Consider the following 21,115-nt stretch of genomic DNA (forward strand, 5'->3'; position numbering starts at 1 on the left):
CTGTATTCACTGCATGGTATAGTATATGATTTTATGTTTTAAAGCTGCACTAGTCAATATTTTTATATTAACAAAAGATCAAATGGCTATGTGCAACGTGAAAGGTAACGCTGATAATGATGAGCCCACAGAGAATTATTAGCTGACGGTGCAGTTACTCAGCTTTGCGAAGCCTTTTAGCATCAGAAGTTAGCGACTAGCTGGTGAACACTACAGGCTAGTGGAGCATTTAGCTGCTGAAGATCCTGATATTTACCAACTGAGACAGCGTGTGGCTGATATTGTTTTCACCTGGTGAGTCTGTGTGAGTCATCATGGCAAAATGTGGTGCTGGAGACACCGACTGTAGCAGGAACTACCACAGAGGAGGTTTTGAGTACTTTGCCAGGTGTTAATATTTATCTGTGAACAGAATTTGTCACTGCAAAAGTGTTGCAACCGTGCAAGATGCAGTCACAAAATGTTACAGGTGTGTAGCTGAGATCAAAATGAAGGCCAAGTTTGAAGATGGGTGTGGTCCGGGCAAGGCTGCCTGAAGTTGGGGGGTAAGAAATGGGGAAGGGACCCCCTACATTCATCAGGTCTCCTGAAACGCAACTCCAAATGAATATTAATGTCGCCCCGTATCTGTGATACGTGTAAACAGGCAACTGTTTGCTAACCAGCTTTGGAAATTACTCAAATTCTGTAATAGAAAGGGAGAATGTTTTATTTTCTCTTATTTGGTACAACATCCTGAGACATGATGACACAGTAAGAGGGGTGAAACCATGGCTATCTGTACAAGCTAGCAAACGTCCCCTGTGGGAAAAGTTAAGTGCTGATTTAATTTTGCAGGCTAGATAGCAAATAGTCAGCTAGCACATTTGGCATCATAAAAACGTACCGACAAATGTCCAGATGTGTTTTCTTTACATGCTAAATGTTTATATTTCTGTGGACAGATTTTGTCACGACGACAGAGTGACAAACAGGCAAGATGCAGTCACAAAACTTTACAGGCGTGTAGTTGAGATCAAAATGAATGTTGAGTTCGAAGATGGGTGTGGTCCGAGCAAGGGAACTGGAAGTAGGGAGGTAGGAAGTGGGTAAGGCCCCCCCCCCGTTTATGCCCCTGGCCTGATTTAGCATTGCGGCTGGTGTGATCCCATCGTAAGATGGCCTCTAGTCTTTTCAATGCAACTGCTAGGAAGACGTTACCTGTCCTTGGCTGATAAGCTACAGTTTACACTACAAGTTTGCACTCAGAGACTTGGAGGCCAAAGGAGGGTTTTGGATTAATCTCCTTTGTTTTTTCCTTTCAATAATAAGAAAATATAAATTTGAGTATCACTTTGACATGATCGCTGATGGGAAAAAGAGATGGACTTGGACTTTCACATGTTATGATGTTGAACAAAGTTAACATGATCAACACACTCATATTTGTGATTAATACGTAGCACAGTTATTCACACATTCTGATTGACTTCCAGTCTTTGCAGGGTAGTCACTGTGGAAGCTACTACTTTATGTTTCCTGTGAGCACAGATCTGGTGAACACATGGCTGGATGGATATCGCAGCGGTAGATGCACACCATCCAGCCTGTGTCCTCCCACTGAATATGTTCAAGTGGCTTATGTAGAACAGAGTGGTGAGTGGGATGACTAAGTTGCAGCTGGCAGTGACCCAGGTTAATATGGTTAAAACACTTGAGTGCCACAGTCTGCAGTCACAGGAGCATGCAGGGTGCTGAATGCAGAGAACAGAACAGAAGTCTTCAGAGAGTCCTCTAGAGGGGCGTAGGGGGGGCGGTGATACTGTGGCTGCTGTATAAGCAGCTGTGCTGAGGCCTGCATGGTGGCTGAGGTGGCTGTAACGCTGATTTCCCCACAGTCCGTCTGTTTCTGCAGACCTTGAATTAAATCAGCACCTTTTGTCGTGGGGCTCATGTGCAGCAGGAATCCTAATTAAACACTGCATACAACGCCGGTTATTTCAAACGTAATTGTCATACAGAGCTGTGAACCACAGGAGCCGGAGAGGAAGCATATGAGCTGCAATCATTAAAACACAAAGGGTTGATGATAGGAAATGCAGTGTGTAATCACAACACTGACCAGTATGGTGTTTTGTACGATTCAATATAAAACCCACATTTGACCACATGTTGGATCGCAGGGACTTTGTGGAATATATAGAGCACGAAGCTCTCAGCGCTCTTGAACATTTGCGCCTTGAGAGAAATGATGATGCACACTTCACAGAGCACACTCAACACCACGGTGCGCCACTCCTCTCCAACTGTCTGAGCTCTGAAACAAACCTGAAACTGAATTCTGAGAGGATTAAAACTAAAAGCTCTCGAAAAGCAGAATTGATTTCATCTTGAAGACGTATATACCATCAAGGTATTTGAAGAGGTATGAGGATACTTACAAGATCACGTAGGTACCAGACGTCCTCTGATGAAGAACTGTAGTCTATAAAGGTTCTTTTTTTATAGTTACAGCCGCCTTCTGATTATAGTAGAGCAGCAAACAAAATGAAGAGTATAAATCTGAGATCCTCTGGTGGGTGTGAAGTGGGATCAAAGTACTTCGGGAAGCCTGCGCCATGTCTGGGTTTGCCTAATCAAGTAAAAGTACACAGTGAGACTAAATCACTTTGTACGTGATTTACTTGAGCTATAATTCATTTGGATGATGAGGAGCTTGCAGTGGCAGGAGGTTTCCGCGTATTGAGGAGCAGTGTGGAGAAAGCGATTTGAAGTGGTGGTTCGAATCATTACCGCACATGTCCTTAAAGTAGGGCTGTCAAAGTTAACGCAACAGATCATCATATGAAACTAAAAAAACGAAGGAATCGATCTGTACCAGCCATGTCATACTAGCTTGTTGAGAAGGAGGCTAAATAACGCTCCAAACGTGTGCTAAATTCTGGCGAGGAAAAACTGCCATGGCCATTTTCAAAGGGGGTCCCTTGACCTCTGACCTCAAGATATGTGAATGAAAATGGGTTCTATGGGTACCCACGAGTCTCCCCTTTACAGACATGCCCACTTTATGATAATCACATGCAGTTTTGGTCAAGTCATACTCAAGTCAGCACACTGACACACTGACAGCTGTTGTTGCCTGTTGGGCTGCAGTTTGCCGTGTTCAGCATATTTTTTTAATACTAAATACAGTGCCTGTGAGGGTTTCTGGACAATATTTGTCATCGTTTTGTGTTGTGATTTCCAATAATACATATATACATACATTTGCATAAAGCAGCATATTTGCCCACCCCCATGTTGATAAGAATATTAATTACTTGACAAATCTCCCTTTAAGGTACATTTTGAACAGATAAAAAAATTTTGAATTAATTTGCGATCAATCGCAATTAACTATGGACAATCATGCGATTAATCGCGATTAACTATTTTAATCGATTGACAACCCGAAGTTAAAGATAGTTTGCTTATAGCTGTGCTGCACTTCACAGAGTCCAGTCAGCAGCGTGGGCTGCAATGTGAGGTGGATTTTCTGATGAAAAGTTGAACTTCTGTTCTGAAGGTGGTTTCAAATAGGAATATTTAAAGGAACCTCTTTTTCCAGTGGATTTGATTAAAAATAGCTTGTTTACTCAGTGCAGGATATGTTTGTTAGTTCTAATATGATGGAGTTGAAGCTGCATCCGAGCATGTGATTAGTGCAATGATGATTGACCATGCATGTACTGTATGTATCCATGCAGGGGGGCCAGTTGCATAACATGCAAATGGGATCCTACTATATGGATGTGAGGCACTGGAAGCTGCTCCGTGATGCTGGCGGTGGCACCAGAGGTGATATGGAGACTGTTAACCTCCGCCACTATACGGATCACAAATCCGTTAACAGCATTTATACAGTTCACTAAGTGATGCGTCTGATGCACAAGGCTGCTGCTCGACCAAGTGGAAGCATCAGCTGCTTCCACATATATACTGTGTATTTTATCCCCAACACAGCTCGTGAATATTCATGATGGAGCCTGTGAACGTCAGGACGCAGCGGCGGCTCTTCCTCCCCGACAGAGAGCGGAGAGGCTGGGAGGAAGAGGAGGAGGAGGAGGAGGAGGAGGAGGAGAGACAGCAGCATGCCAGAGCCCGGCTGCATCTCTCACACCGCATTTGAGGGCAAATCTGCTCTCGACTCTCAGCCTGCCCTGCGCCGCCGACAAGGAGAGACACAATGGACTGACGGAACACCAACACAGAGACGCAGGGAGAGAGACACACACACAGAGAGAGTGAGAGGGAGAGAGGGAGAGAAACGCCGCCTTGTTTTTGAATGATACACATATTCTGTGGACATCCTCGGGTTCATATATGTGCAGAGCTGGACGGATCGAGTGACCGACTCTGAAACAGAGGAGATGCCAGAGAGAGGCAGTGATCGCAGCAGGATGCTCCGATGTGAGCGCGTCTTAATATTAGTATTATTATTGCAGCGCATCTCCTGTAAGATGGACGAGACATATTGGGGCTAAAGGACTTTGCGGAGGAAAAAAAGATGTTTTGCAACTGCTGCGGGCTGTTCCAGAGGATCAATGCCTTCCTTGGCTTGTAATATGTAGCTCGGACGACAAAAACAGAGAGCGTGTGCAGCTGTTTTCTCAGCTAGTGGACTGGAGCATCGGAGCATCGGAGCTCCGTGTTGTGTAGTGGTGTTGTGACCGCCCAGCAGCAACCTTCCTCCCACCTTGACTCCTCCATGTGATGCCCCGCTAGAAGAAGCAGCACTCCGGAGCTGTCCGCGGTGCTGATCGGGTCTCCACGAGTTGACCTTAAAGGATAAAATCCTCCTCCTCCTCCTCCTCCTCCTCCTACCGCAGTTAACGCACAGAGAGAGGTGGCAGAGCAGGCCACCGCACATGGACAGCTGCTGGGCTTGACTGAGTCACAGCCAGACAATCTCCTCTTTTTTCATGGCTGTGGCACGCAAAATCAAAACTTTGCTGACCGTCAACATCCTGGTGTTCGTGGGGATTATCCTGTTCTCGGTCTACTGCCGGATCCAGGACCGATCCGAGGAGCTCATCCAGATAGGGCGGATGTCCGACCAGAGGCTGCGAGCCAGGAATGGAAAAGTTTCCAACTTGGTGGACAGGCAGTCTATTCTCCAGAGGCTGGAGAGGCTGGAGGATGTGGTCTACAATCAGTTAAACGGTAGGACACAGGCTCGGTCATCTTTAATAGCAAAATATGCGAGTCATCAGCATAATGAAGCACATTGTGGCCATAAATAGGCAGTCCTTGTGCAATGTAGAGCACTTTTTTTAATGTTTTGAATGGCCAAACTGTCCTCCAGAACCCAAAGGGTGCTCAAGGCTGCATCACTGGGGAGAGTTTTCAGTATAGACCCGAAGCATGACTCATGCATATTTTCCAGTCAGCCTCATTTCTTTGATAAAGCTGCTTGATTTTGCACATGAAACACTGTCAAAGTGTTGAAGGTCTGCTGCCTCCAGAGCAGCAGCACTAACCCTCCCTGCTTGTTAAGGAGCTAATGAAGCAGAGGTGATGTATTACAGTGCAATACTTGCTATATGTGCTTATACTGTGCTGATAGACTTTACTGGGCTGTTTAACTTTAACAGCCTATCACACTGTGACACCCCCCCTAACCCATAATTGACTTGTTGTAAACTTCACATAAACTTATGCTTTAAGTGTTGATGTGTATAGAATGAATATCCCACTCAGAGGAAGTCTGCATCTGAGCAGCAGCAAGCAGCTCATTTCACCGGAGGCAGCGAAACATATCAGATTTAACAAGCTGTCTGAGTTTTGAAGGAGAGTCTAATGTAATGGCTCTATAACGGAATGACAGACTTGTATTTCATTACACGGCCATTAGTCTGAGGGGCAGGTTTGGTCTCCTCAGCAGAACAGCAACCTTTAAAAAATCAGGTTACATGTGACTGGCTTACTTACATGGCTGTGTTCTCCTGTGGGACATCCACACAGTCACAACTGATGTTCAAGGCATCATTCATGCAGATGCTTGAAAAAGACTGACCTGGATACAGTACATGTGATATTCCAAGTTTATAACTCTATAATGATATAGACATTGGTTAAATCAGTGTTAAAAAAAACTTTAATAAAGCAAACATTTTACATCCTCAAAATTCATTTAAAAAAAGAACCATATTCCCATGTATTTATTCACTCGAGTACTGTTTAAACATACATCTCTATGTATCATTATATTAATCAGGCAAAGTTAGTGGTGAGTGAGTGGGCTCTAAGTCGATTCAAATATTTAATTGAGATTAATCGCATAATTGTCCATACTTAATCGCAAATTAATTGCTCATAGTTTATCTGTTCAAAATGTACCTTAAAGGGAGATTTGTAAAGTATTTAATACTCTTATCAACATGGGAGTGGGCAAATTTACTTGCTTTATGCAAATGTATGCATACATTTATTATTGGAAATCAATTAACAACACAACAATAACAAATATTGTCCAGAAACCCTCACAGGTACTGCATTTAAAATAAAACAATATGCTCAGATCATAAAATGGCAACAACAGCTGTCAGTGTGTCGACTTGACTATGACTTGCCCAGAATGCTTGGGATTATCATAAAGTGGGCATGTCTGTAAAGGGGAGACTCGTGGGTACCCATAGAACCCGTTTTCAGTCACATATCTTGAGGTCAGAGGTCAAGGGACCCCTTTGAAAATGGCCATGACAGTTTTTCCTCACCAAAATGTTTGTGACAAGCTAGTATGACATTGTTGGTACCAATGGATTCCTTAGGTTTTCTAGTTCCATATGATAGTATCAGTACCAGTATCTTCACTCTAACTTTAAAACTGAGCCCACTATAACCTAAAAATCGCAAGTTGCGTTAATGCGTTACTATCACGTTAACTTTGACAGCCCAAAAAATTAACACAACATATGATTATTTATAACATATCAACATAACATATAATTATTGATTAATCTGCCAAACCTTTTCAATTAATCGATTAATCATTTGGTCAGCTAAATGTCAAAATTGTGAGAAAAAACGATTTTCCAGAGCCCAAAGCCATGCCTTCAAAAGTCTTGTTTTGTCCGATCAACAGTCCAAAACAACAAAATATTTTATTTACTATACATATATGACAAGGAAAAGCAGCAAAGCATCACATTTGTGAGTGGAACCAGCTAAGATTTCTACTTGAAAAATGACAGAAACAATTAATCGATATCAAAATCAAAAATTTCTGTCGATCGACTAATGGATTAATTGTTTCAGCTCTAGTGACAATGCATGTAAATAATTTTACAACAGCTCAGATTTCTGTCTACTAATGTTAGTTTAAAGGTCATCATTGTCTTTCTTGTAAGTGACTTAAAGCACCAAAAAAGTAATTTATGGCTGACAGAAAGAAAATATGGAACGGTTGTCACTGACTCCGGTGTAGGAAACTTTTCCTGAATTTAGTGTATTTTTTGGACTGCACAGTGCTCACTCACAGGATTTGAGGCAAAGTGGGATCACAAATAACATTTTCTCACACTGCTCTGGAGGCATACTTCAATGTCAGTGGTGTTAGAATGCCACAGGAATGCTGTACCACCTTACAGCCCAAACAGGTTGTAATGCATGTGCAGGGGGGGTTGATCGGTAGCAATGACTCAGTGATTGCTGTATTTCAAACCTCCAACCCATTCACTCACGGTGATGAGGCGAGGACGTGTTTTGAACCAGTGACTACAGAAGCCAAAGCGTCTTGTTCCCATGGCAAATGAGTAGAAATCAGCATTGCTGAATGTCACTCCTTAGCATGGTGTTACTGAATGATTTCTAATCTATCAGTGAAGTCAAGTTCTATTCACCAGCTTACTGTTCTCCTGGGAAATTGTGACTTTATTATCTGAGTAAATTACAGGCTGCTATAGCTCAGGCTGAAGGGGGGCTGTGTAGGAGGAAGCAGGTGCTGCTTGTGTTGTTGCATTTCATGCTGGTCACCAGTAGAGGTCACAGATATCTGAATACCCCTTTAAAGCAGCAGCAGGTGGAATTGTAGCAAATATAATTAAAAAAAGTTATTTTTATAAAACGGTGCCTCTGTGTCGTCCCGTGCTGATAACAGCATCTGCAAGATTTCACAGACCGGAGGAAAGCAACAAATCAGAGCCGAGCTGGAGCCTTGCCGTCTTTGAGCAGCTGTCGATCACTCGCAAACTCCGATCAAACGGTCAAACTAGGCAGCGCTGATCAAATATGAATCAATATTCTGTTACTGTAACGCTCATTTCTTGCATAAAATGTTTTCAGAAACATCTTGTAGTGTACTGTTTAGCTGTAAAATGAGAATGTTTGCTCCGGCTGGTGGGTGGTGCTTGGTATTTCCTCAACTGATCTCAACACAGCTTTCTCATTTTACAGCTAAACAGTACACTACAAGATGTTTCTGAAAACATTTATTCGAGAAATAGGCATTACAGTAACAGAATATTGATTCATATTTGATCAGCGCTGCCTAGTTTGACCATTTCATTGGAGTTCGCGAGTGATTGACAGCTGCCTCTGTTGAATGAACAGCCATAGGAACGCGCTCTCTCTGAAATGACCTCTGATTGGTCAAAGTCTCCCGTCACAGGCTAGATTTTCTAAAACCTGAAAACAGAGCCATGAGGAAGTGCAGAAGTCTAGTTTTCTCTTAGACCACTTGAATTACAATATGCTGAAAGGTTATTATGGAATTTGTGCCCAATGATGCCAAAAACATTCTGCCAACCCCGGCTTTAACTACTATTCAGCCCCATGAGAGCTTTTAAAACCCTGCACTTAAGAACATACAAATAAGAAGTAGAAAATATATAGAAAAAGTAAGTGTTTCCCTTTCAGTACCTCCTTCTAACTGGCTATAATGTTAGAAAGCTCCAGAAAAAGTGGCCTGACAGTCCATTTGACAGTTTGCTCAACAGTCAGTAGTTAAGGACGTTTCACAGCTCCACGGCCCCAAAATGCTGCGGCTGCGGACTGTTTCTGCATGATCTTGTTATTACGCCAGAGCTTCGGCAGCTATTTGACGGTCACTCTGTCACTTTGAGTTATGCTCGGCATCTGGCACCCAGCCAGCAGGCCTTGCCTCTCAAAAAGTACAATGCATCCTCTCAGTCACTTAGCTTTATATAGGGACAATACAACCCCACTGCTGTGGGACAGAAGCACACTGTGTCTGCAAAACTCTTTAAGGACTGAAAGAAAGAGACAGACTTCTACACACTAAACATTCATATGTGGGATTATACAACGGGACAGCCAAGCTGAAATAATACTATATAGGGACAATGCAGCCCCACTGCTGTGGGACAGAAGCACACTGTGTCTGCAAAACTCTTTAAGGACTGAAGGAAAGAGAGAGACTTCTACACACTAAACATTCATATGTGGGATTATACAACGGCGTCGGCCAAGCTGAAATAGTACTATGAATTATATCTTGTACCAATTTTGAGTGGGTGGATTAAAACCTGAATTTGAAGAGTTTTTTATTTAGTAAAGTGTAATCTGCAATTGACTTCTTCTTCCCTGAGCGTTGGCTGAAGGGCATCCACCTCCTCCAAGGCTCAATAAACGCAGTAAAAAGAGTTGCTTTTTGTGTCAATTGTTTTATGTTAGTGAACATCGCATCGGCTTATTTGCAGGTCCTTCACAAGTGGAGAGAGTTTACAGTCGATTCTGGGCTGAAGAGGAACAAGCAATGAGCTAAGTGCAAAGCTGGCACAGTTGCTTGCATTTCCAGTTAACATAGGAATACAAGAGAACAAAAGCATCCGGGACCTGCGAGTCTGAAATGAATCCTGTAATAAATCCATCCGGTGTCAGGCTGAACTAAATTCCAAATTGAGCTTTACATAACATTGAATTCATTAATTCAAACAAATCCAGTTGTTCAACGTGAGCCCGACAAATTCAAATTTACAATTTGCAAACAGACTCTACAGGCACATCTCTCTTTCCACGCAATCCAAGTCTGAAACAGAAAAAAAGGAATCAATTGTGGTTATGTAATTTTTCTTTGACAGCGGCAATGTGTACCCAGGAGGGCACACAGGCTGGAAACGTTCGCTGGCTGTCACAATCCCTCCATGATTTGTCTTGAGCTCTTTAATGGCATACTTAATCACATCCTCATATCCCAGGTCACTGCCCCTTTTTCTAAATCGTGCGCAGACCACAAATTGTGTTTCGTTGCCACTGGGAATAACTATGGTGAGAGGAGGACTCAGCGCGCCAATAACTATTACCATGTCCAGCAGCGATATGAAGTAATTGCCCATTCCCTCTGTTGTTTATTGCCTACCAATGGCACGCCACGGGAGCTACAGCAAGGTCCAATTAGATTTGAAGGACATAAACAAGTCGCGGAATTCCTTTTTTATAGTCGACTGATGGATGGTCACCAGACTCCCAACGAGAAAACAACGGTCAAGCTTTATCAGCAGCCCGTTCTGCGCAGAAATGAGCAACATGAGTGTTATCGGCAGCACAGCTCTGCCGTGGTCGCCACCGTCTTTGGGTAATCAGATGAGGGGGTTTTAAGCTTGTTAACAAGCTTATGAAGCAGCGTTTTGACCTTAAGTACTGCATTAGAACCAGCAAATACCTCCTCGCAGGTACTTACCTGCTGAAGCCCTGTGAGTCTAAATGAACACTGAACACAAATAAGATTAGCTGCCATTATTTAGAAGGAGATAAAAATGCATATTTTTAACATTAAAGTTTGACTAATGAGGATTTTGAAGGGCAATATCGATCTGGACATTTTTACCTAAGCTGTACATATCCAGCGTAATGTGTTGATAATCAGTTAGTGCAGAGAAAAACAAGTTTCCTGCTAAGCCCTGTGTTACTGTTGCTACATCTTTCAAGCTTTCTGTTTATGCATGGCACATAATGTTTATTTTACAGTACTAATGGTGGCAGTTTTACCACTTGAATGGGTCCTTGATTTCAGGCAGTGGTAAACAAGAGCAGGCTTCTTATTTCTAGCTGGCAACCCTCTATTCCACCGTCTATAATGAAAACTGTTGCTACAGATCAGCTGTATCAGCTGTAGCTAGCTAGGTAATTACGCTAACATTAACTCCATGAGTTGATTGAAAACGCCGTCTTAGGGTGACTTTTTATGTTTCCTGCTGACTTGTTTTAAAACAAAAATCTCGTTAAAGGGGTCTTTAATAGGCACTTGATGACTACATACATTATATTGTGTTAGAAGGTTGAGGCTAAAGCTAGGCAAAAAGTCTGCTTCACCAGTTGATAAGCCATGTAGAATAAAGAAACAGCATTGTTCATGTGTTACAGTGTAGAGCCATAATCTACTCCGTACAATAAGGAAACATTTAAGGTATTTTATTGTAATATAACACAGTTTGTCTGCTCCCTTTCTTGCATTTCAAATAATTTGTTTTCATTTTACAAGGGTAAAAGCTTCTAGGATGAGGACTGACCTATATGTGTGGCAAACACAAAAGTGAAGCCAAAATATCCCGGCTTTGGGAGCTGCCATTTTAACATTCTGATGTCATTTGGAGCCTGAATCTGATTGATCGGGGGGGGGGGGGGCTGGAGCTGCGGAATCGAGGTCCCGACCACACACCCGCCCGAGCCAATCACGAGCCGAGTGCGGCCGCAGCTTGTTTTTTTTTTTTTGCAAATTGACACATGTTCTACTGCACGGACTCGTGACGGTTATGGAAAGTTAAAGTTACATCTCCTCTCTCGAGACCGAAGGCTGGGAAGCGGAGTTAATGGAAACGCTACTGTGCCTGCTCTTTGGGCTCAATGGATACGGAAGATCGCTGGATGATCCGGGTAATTATATGCTCGGAAATCAAGCTTTTTTTTCTTCATGCGCCACTGAGCAACTTTCATGTACGGGGCGCTGTTTCACGTTCTCTTTATACATCCATGATCTAGTCAATGGTTTGGCGAGTTACCCGGGCATTCGAATGATTGCAGCTAACGTTTTAGAAGACAAACACTGTTTATTCAGTTCATTACACTTTTACACTACAAAAAAAATAAACCACCTTCTAAACTCTTTAAATCTTACCACAGCCCCATGCACACCGCTTCAACGTGAGGATATCCAAAACTCGACATACCTTCCGTGCCTAGGAAGGGGTTGCTATGCTATGACTGGACAATCGCCTTTCGGGGGAGGGGTATACCGAAAAGTCAATTGCAAGACTAAGATGTGTAAAAATAGGCTAGTACAAAAACATCTAATGAATAAAAAGCAACATTAATTTGCTAATTTTCATTCAGATGGTCTTAAGGTCAAATTTAAATTGGATTAGTCTCAGATGAAACTACCTGACCTTCTTTTTAATGCCTCTCTTTCTTCTACTACTCTGTCACTCGAAGCAGAAACGCTCTAAAAATAAGCTTCTTAAAAAAACAGATATTGCTATTAGCAAGTGAATGTGCTACTATTCAGTTCACTCCTCTGACCAGCGCCGGATGCATCATCGCTTGAGCTCGGCTGTTGTCCCTCAGCTCACGGTCCTACTGAGGCTGTTGTCATCAGCCATGCATGTCACTCCCGGCCTTCTCCCAGTGCGTAGGTGCTGATGGGATGGCAGCCTCACAGGCCCAGCTGCAGCACCAGATATGCTTCTTATCTATAATGCCCAATTATGGCAAAGAAACCAACGCTGTTTATATGCTAAGCCTGTTGGGGCAAAGACTTGATGAGAAATGAGAAATGTCACACTCCCTCTCTCTCTCTTCCACGCTGACACACACTTGATGCTCTGACTGTATCTTAATGATACACATCACGGTGTGCCTATATGTTGTCGTGCCGTTGTGTAATGGAGACGGCTGCAGGGAAGCACGGTGAAGCTTGATGACATGAAATATCTTCCAGTAATGATATGTAGATGAGGCTCTGGTCGACAAAACAGTTTCGGAGTCAGATAAGAATCAATTCTGCTCCGCCTTGAGGAATCATGATAATGAATTCGGCGGCTAACCTGACAATCAGCAGTCAGCCACAGACAATAATGGCAATCTCAGAGGGAGCGAGCGAGCATTCCTCTTATTTACACTGCTGGCCTAGAGTCATACAGTGATTACTTTACCGACATTTAATGATGACATCCGATGAAGGAGGGACATAGAAGCCAGGCTGGATAATTGATGATGGAAATGGATTTTCATCGCCTCGCTGCACTTTGATTGTTTATCCATCTTTTTTTGTGTGAGAATTTTGACAAAAGGGAATAAAAGTGTTTGCAAATGTTTACAACCAATACTAGGGATGAAACTGAATACAAATACATTAATCAGAGATGAACAGATTATGCACTTTGAACGGACACAAATGGCATTATAAATTCTCCAGTCATTTTTTTTTTTAATCTCTGCTAAATTGACCTGTAAACAGACTTTCGACTTTCATCCATAATTCGGCTCAGAAATTACACAAAAAAACGGTGCTCCTTATAACTGGATATTGTCTCATAGTCATTGGATTCGGACTTTACCGGGAACTGCTGGTGGTTAAAGCAGCATGACATTACATAGTGCAGATTTACTGAAATGTGAAGAAATACAGGCAATAAGTTTGATATTCAGCTATATGGTACGGTTAGTCCATAATAATCAATAATAATCACTTTTACCAGATTTGTTGTGCGGTGCAGGATAAAGTTTTCTGATGCTGCACAGGTGTTATTTACTTCTCAAGATGCAATATTTTAGCGTGGCACTGTACATTGCACTTGACAGCAGACAGAAAAATGATGAACTGAATTAAGGGACCATCTTAGAAGTGCATGCAAATGGCCAAGAGAGCCCCTTTTTGTCAGTGGGCTTACTCTTTTTTTTCTATCTATCCATCTATCTATCTATCTATCTATCTATCTATCTATCTATCTTATGTATGTATATATATACTGGAATTTAACTGTATCTATTAATGTATTAATTTAGCTGTATTTAAAAGCTTTACACTTGAATTGTAATTCCTGTTAATTTTAATCTTGTTTTTAAGATTTAGGATATTTTACCAAGTTGCTCATGTATGATTTATTATTTTAATAATGAATACAAAATCTGTAAATTTATATCTATATATTTATTTGTTGGGAAAGCAATTTTTAAGTCAGGTCTGTTGCCTTGCATAAAAGAATGATCCCAGTCACTTCGACACAATGAGGCATACAGCTTATTAATTACACACTGGTTTCTGATTGGTACTAGCCAAAGCCCAGGTATCACCATCGGTACCGGTACCGGTATCGGGACTGATCAAGTTGGATCACTGCATCGCTAATTTTTTTTCACAGACAGCTTTATTTCGTCTTTGTCCTGACTGCATGTACAGTTTTTATAAAGCAAAATGGCACAATTAGTTATCAGGGCACACCTTTTTGTCAGTAGCATACCACTGTTTTATTAGATTAATTTAGGAACATATTTGAAATATGATGTTATGTTGTATAGTCTGTGAACAGCTAAACGCATACAGAAAAACAGTAGATTATTCCCAACAACAGAATGCAGATATTTTGTGTGAAATGAAGAGATAAGGATAGCAGCTCTATATTAGTTGGTGCCTGCACTGTCGTGTGAGCTCTCACAGGGCTTACATTTTGCAAAAGGACAACAATCCATTGTTTAGAGATATTTTAGGGGTCTAGTGCTACCGATTTCCAAATCAGAGTTGTTATCCTCCTGACATGCCTGCTGCTGTTATGAGTGGCAGTACTACGGTATTATTAATGTCGCTCCTCTCCCAGCTCTCAATATTTCATAGATTTGTTTTGGCCTTTGAAGGCTTTAAACCTCCCTAGATCGAGTTATTTTCCTCTTCTTGAAGAGATCACGGAATCCCCCTTCCTCCCCTCACGCATCAATATTTAGAACCTCGCTGCATCACTTTGGACACGCATAAATCCACTCTTGCTCTTAAATCATTCATTAAAAATGGGGTCATCTTCGAATTTGAGTCTCTGTCTTATAAAGGCCAAATCAGACACATTCTGAAGGTTGCTGTATAATTTATAGCTGTTATGGGTTTCATGCGTCATGTCAGGGGGATTTGGACAAATGGATTGTGAGGAACGAGCGCAGAGACAGATGTAGACTCAGGCACGATGAGATTCAAATTGGCGCCTGACAATGAAAGGCTCCGCATCGTGCTTTGGATGGGAGTAAAGCCTGAGTGGAAGAAGCAGATGTTGTAACTGCTTTAGTGAGATGATGAAAGTGCTAAGGTTCCGTTTGGAGAGCGGCTCACATCGGGAACAGTTAATGAAAGAATGCTTCAGAGAAAATACATAAAGCTGTGCAGTATATGTTTGAGTTTATACAGTACATCAACATGCATTCTGTCTTTGCATTTGTAGCTATCTTAGTCACAGCACTATACAGTGAGCAGCGTGGGCATGTAGTCATTGTCATCTTTTTTCTGACCAGAACATAACAGCCCACTTGCTGGATGCTTTTATACAAAGTGCCTCACAGGATCATGTGTACATACATTTTTAACTCATGCAGGCGCCGTGGGAATAGAGCTCTTAATCCCCACAGTGTTACGCTCTGCCCACAGACGTGCACGGTCCAATTCTTCCTTTCAAGCAATGTATTAAAAGCTCCTATTTTTGTTTGTAAGCAATCCATTTTTGGAAATAAATGTTGCTGTGTAAAAGAAGCATTTTGCTATTGATAAATTCATGCATATTCAATTTATGACTCTCTGCTTTGTTCCAGACTAATTTCACAAGATGAAAAGATCAAATGGATAAAGCATAAAAAATAAATCAGAGCCAGGCAGAGTAATTTAACTACCTCAAATAACCCTAAACCAGGCATTATTAAAAGAGGTCAGCAGCTACATAAAAACAGATTTACAAAAGTTTGCAGTCATAACTTCCAGACATCATCAATTTGCTGCAGTGCTGTTTTTAACATTAATACAAACTCTCCATCTTGAGATTGCTTCTGCAGAATCTTTAAATTTATGTTGAAGCGCTGCAGACAGACAACAGTGGATCAGATTCTCAGGCCTCTCGTCCCATAATGGAATTTCCTTCAATCAGCCGGAGGAAGTGGAAGGCAGGGGGAAGTAAAATGATGCAGCGACCAGAAAACAAAGCTGGCAGGCATTGTGCTCCTTCCAAGACTCACGCGGAGACAGAGAGGCCCTCCAGACTCGAGTCTCCGGCTCTGGAGGGTATCTGTGTTATTGTGTGACACGGGCCGCTATGCCAGATGGCTAGTCCGTGACGTGAACCCCACCCATACTTGTCAAAATGCCACCACGCTGGCTGGTGCAGGACATGCTAAATCCCTCTCGTGGGAGAAGCCAGTTTGCAACCATTCAGCTCCAATTACAAATCTTCAGTAGCACCCGAGGATTTGAGGCCATCCAAATATGGTGATTACTCCGCAGTTCCTGGAGGGGTGAAGCTGAGAGCTGAGCTCTTCATTGGTATGCGCTGTTTACTTACTGTCTGTGTGTCCATCTGTTGATTTGAGGAACAGACGCGGCTCGATTTTTCTGTGGAGGCCACACTGGAAGCTTGGCTCACATATCAATTATCTGACATTATCCTGCAGTTTCATGGAATTCTGAATAGTCAAACAATAGTCAAGCCGGCAGAGACAGATATGACTAAAGCTGACAACAGGCTTTAGTCTTGTAGGGGTCAGAAAAGAGGTCAGGTTATGTATTTTTTTCTATTTGCTGAAGGGAAGGTCTTTAATCTTTCCATGCCACAGATTACATTTTTTTTTTTCCTTTTCTTGCAAGATTTACCAAAAAACGACAGAATAGTTCAGTACATGATACAAAATAGTATGAAGGTTTGTTTTCCCATATGCAGAGGACAACAATCATGTCTCTGTGTCCGGGCTTTCATGTAGTTGGTAGAACTAATACATCAGTTGTGGATCAAAAATAGAGAGCAGTTGGAATACTCAGGAAATAAAACATAATGTAGGCTATTATATTTGCTAATGTGTTTCTAATTCCACTCTTAAAGTTACTGTGAGGAACTTTTAACTGGTTATGAAACAGTTTCAATTCAACTGATGCTGCTATATGACCTACTTAAAGTAAACAAGATCATCAGCGAGAAGACCGGCTATTGCTATAGTTATTCTTAATGCTTGTCATCGTTGCCACCGGGTCAGAACCGCCTTCGCTGCCGCCTTCGCTGCCGCCTTCGCTGCCGCCTTCTACCTGCAGTCGGAGCTCCGGCGGGACATAAAGAGCTCCGCTCCAGACAGCAGCCGTTTGTCCTCCGGCCAGGATCAGAGCTTTGCCACGCTGCTTCTCCGGTCCCCACGGGGAGCCAACCAAGCCCCCAGGAAGAGGGCTAGGTGTTGAAGCGAATTTTCGTAGTGGCCAAACGGTGGAATTACAACTTCTGTGTCTGCCATGTGACACAAAAAATACTTTTTCTCCATAGACTTACATTGTTGAGGTAAATCAACTTCCCAGTATGTACACTTACATAACCCTTATTTAAATCATTAGGTCCTAAAAGTTGTAAAATGCACTGATTGCTGAATCTAAAGCTCATCCAGTCATGTGAATGAGCCCCAGACCGGTGGCTGGCAGGCGGGGTTAAAGGAAACACTACTGCGCCTGCTCCATGGGCCCAACGGATGCAGAAGATCGCCGGATGATCCGGGTACTTCATCACTTGGCAGTTGAGCCATTTTGGCTTCATGCGCCACTGAGCAACTCTCACAGGAATGAACTTGAGCCTGCTGCCAACACTGTATCCAGTTCTCTTTATACATGGAGCCAACACTGACACCACGCTGCTGGAGGCCTAGGCTGTATTGCTGGGCCCGCTAGAGGGAAGGGAGGCAAGGGAGAATCAGAACCAGCACTGTGCGGGGAAGACTGTCAGACCCTGCTGCAGTAAAATGAGAGGTTTTCTAAAGAGAGTCTGGTGCTTGGTAACACCACCACTTTTGTCCACAGGGACCGCCAAAATCCACACATAATTAATGTTCATCGTAGCTTTAATATGCAATTTTGGCAATGAAAAATGATTGCTCTATTAACATATAAAGTTTGAAATAAATTTTGAGTTTAGAAAATGAGGGATGTCGCATTATTTTATATGTCAAAGGGGAGGGTCCAAATCAAATACTAAGAAGAAGAACAGGGTCTTTCTTTAGAAAAATAAAGAAAACATGAGGCTCAGCCCCCCTCCCCACTGTGATAATTTCCATACAGTCCCTTAGCGGTCTGACTCAGTGAACAGGCTTTTTTTCCCTCCATCACCCAAGACTTCATTTTTGACACTGAACCACATTTTCCTCCTTCCCTGTTTGAAAATGTCACTGTCACGGTACCAAAGCGACGGCCCGTTAAATCACAGTCATGAGTCATTTTAATGAGAGCAGAGGGGTATTTTAAGTGCGACACATTAAATCTGGTGCTGAATATAGTTTTGTTTGACCAAAGAAGCTCAACATGATGGGTCTGGCCAAGGACGGGCTCTAATTCACCATTAAGCACACAGATAGGCAATCTGGCCTCTCTTCAGGGATTCTTTGTGGGATAATAGGACCTGCATGACACAAGCACTGTTTGGATAACCACTTCACGGGTATGGGGTTGCTACAGCACACACTGCCTCTATGTTTCTATGATTAGCCGTATAGAGCCATTAGGGGCTCAGTTAACATCTGGTGGCTCCTTGTTGGACTTAAGGTCTCTGTAGGACTGGCTAAGTTGAAATCACATTTGAATTTAAATGGTTTATGTGTTTATTGTTTTGTCTCTGGTTAATGCAGTCAGGTCTGAAGAAAACAACCCTTAGATGAGAGAAAATTAATTGAGAAAATTTAACGTTTGTGTTATTACCCCAATTTGCCATAAATGGGTCAAAAATTTCCTGTGGGACATTTTCTCCTTATCGGTTGCTTTTGTCCGGCATCTCATTAGTCCTATGCTTCACCAGGCTACACCACTAGATGCCGCCAAATCCTACACACTGTACCTTTGATCTAATACCTGCAGGAAAACAGTGCAGACAACATTGTAAATGACATCTTGACAGCAGTGTATGACATTATGTCAGTCAACACTATGACAATATGAAAACAGCAGGGTTCGGAAATACTTTACTCAAGATAACAACACTGGCAGGACAGAGTTGCTACTCATGACAATACCACACTTTTAAAGTGCCAATGTTGGTTAGTATTTAGTTCATGCAGGAAAGACAAAACACAACAGCACTAAATAACACTGGTGTGGAATTCAAATAATTCATTTCAGCAAAATTAAGGAGAAAGCATATTTATTGTTAAGAAAAAAAAACTCCAACTGAAAAAGTGCTCACAATAAATCAAGATGATTTTTTTTGACAATGAGAGACTAACTCGGCTACATGACGCCACTGAGCCCTCATGTCCAAACCAAGATCAAATTCCTTCTCTATAAATTGACATTTACAGCCTGTGCATACAACTGATTATACAATATAAATAAACAGCCGCCTTAGTATAGCAGTATAGACATTTAAACAAAAATTACCCGTAATAAATAAAAAGGGCTATGAAACAACAGCGGTCCAACAAGCATCATTAAGCTGAATTAAATAGCCTGCCACTTTTTATACAATTAACAACAGAGTAAAGCATCACCAAGGCAACCAACACGGAGATGGATAAACACTAAATACTCCACAGCAGCTTCAGCCAACTAACACACACATTAAATCTTGATTAATCCATTAGTTTTTTGGTCTATAAAATTTCAAAAAATGGTGAAAAACGCTCATCAGTTTTTCCCAAAGCCCAATATGACATCCTCAAATGTCTTGTTTCGTGCACAACTCAAAGATATTCAGTTCACTATCTAGAGGAGTAAAGAAACCAGAAAAAAATCACATTTAAAGGAACTGTTTGTAACTTTTAACACGTATTAATCAATCCGGGTTGGTGTCCCATGCGTCCTCGCGTTTTGCTACGCTGTTCAGACTCAGACTCCAACACAAACTACACGGTAGCACCGTGAACTGCAAAGTTCTATCTAGTGAAGCCCGTCTTGCAAAACAGCGTTGGCGGCGGTCGTAGTACGCTGAGGAGACCGTAGCTTTGGTCTCCAGGGCCGGAGTCTCTGCTGTACTCTGCTCCTCTGCCTGCTTGCCTTCACTCACACGCTGTGCTCGTTCTCGCTATTTCGCTCCACTCTCACGTGCATGCGCGCAACTACACACTGCAGGAGAGTTAGTAGCTCTGAGAATATCTAGTGAATGTACCGTGGACGTTTGTGCAGAAATAACTGCTGCAGCTCCTCCAGACCAACAGAGGTTTACCGTGTCTTGTGAAGTGACGGCGCTTAAACGTTATCGTCTCCGACCGGGTGTCGGTGTCTCCCTCCGGCCGCGGTCGGGAGGCTCAGGCAGGAAATGCCAACACTAGGATCAGCATTGATTCATGGAGAGACCTTCGTCTGGTCAGCTAACATTGCTGCCAATCAGGTGAAATATAGAGTGATATTGTGGTTTTAGCTGACGTGTGTCGCCTCACTGTTTTGAACGATGCTCGCTCATGTCTAAGTAGAGCGAGCACAAGCTTGAGCCCGACGCTGACTTTCGCTGATTTAACGGCCGCAGGTGTCGCTGTTAACAAGCATTTCTGATTCTTACAAACAGTCCCTTTAAGAAGCTAATCAGATCATTTTGTATTTTATTTTTCTTAAAAACATACTTAAACAGATAAATCGATTATCAAAATAGTTGGCGATTAATTTAATAGTTGACAACTAATTAAACTGGCTACTTAAACTGAACTAATCCTATCTACTGAAATTCGTTTTTTCCGTGCTGATATACAGTGTAACCTGTAGAGGGCGCTCTATGCTGTCATTGGCCTTCGTTCTGCTCCGGGTTAACAGTGAGGAAGCCGAGAGGGCCAGAACATTCTATAAACTAATGTGTGTGTGACTCCTAGACCTGGCGAATATTCAATAAAATGCAAACGGTTTGATTCATGGAGAACTTGAGTTAAACGCAGTACAGCTGAATGAATGAGAAACGCAGTAAAAAGTGTTATTTTCAACAATTACACACTGGTTTTAGCATGCTAATATGTA

General features: G+C 42.2%; 1 protein-coding gene across 1 annotated transcript in view; it reads left to right on the forward strand.

Moving 5' to 3' along the window:
* The first annotated feature begins 4,057 nt into the window (after window positions 1-4,057).
* The window catches only part of galnt9 (polypeptide N-acetylgalactosaminyltransferase 9), a 106,111-nt gene continuing 89,053 nt past the window's right edge, over window positions 4,058-21,115 (forward strand). The window contains exon 1 of the mRNA XM_037778517.1: window positions 4,058-5,181. Within this exon, the coding sequence (XP_037634445.1) occupies window positions 4,941-5,181 (241 nt within the window). The 5' untranslated portion in view covers window positions 4,058-4,940. The remainder of the gene's footprint in view (window positions 5,182-21,115) is intronic.

This window comes from Sebastes umbrosus, chromosome 8, assembly GCF_015220745.1.
Source record: "Sebastes umbrosus isolate fSebUmb1 chromosome 8, fSebUmb1.pri, whole genome shotgun sequence".
Classification (NCBI taxonomy): domain Eukaryota; kingdom Metazoa; phylum Chordata; class Actinopteri; order Perciformes; family Sebastidae; genus Sebastes; species Sebastes umbrosus.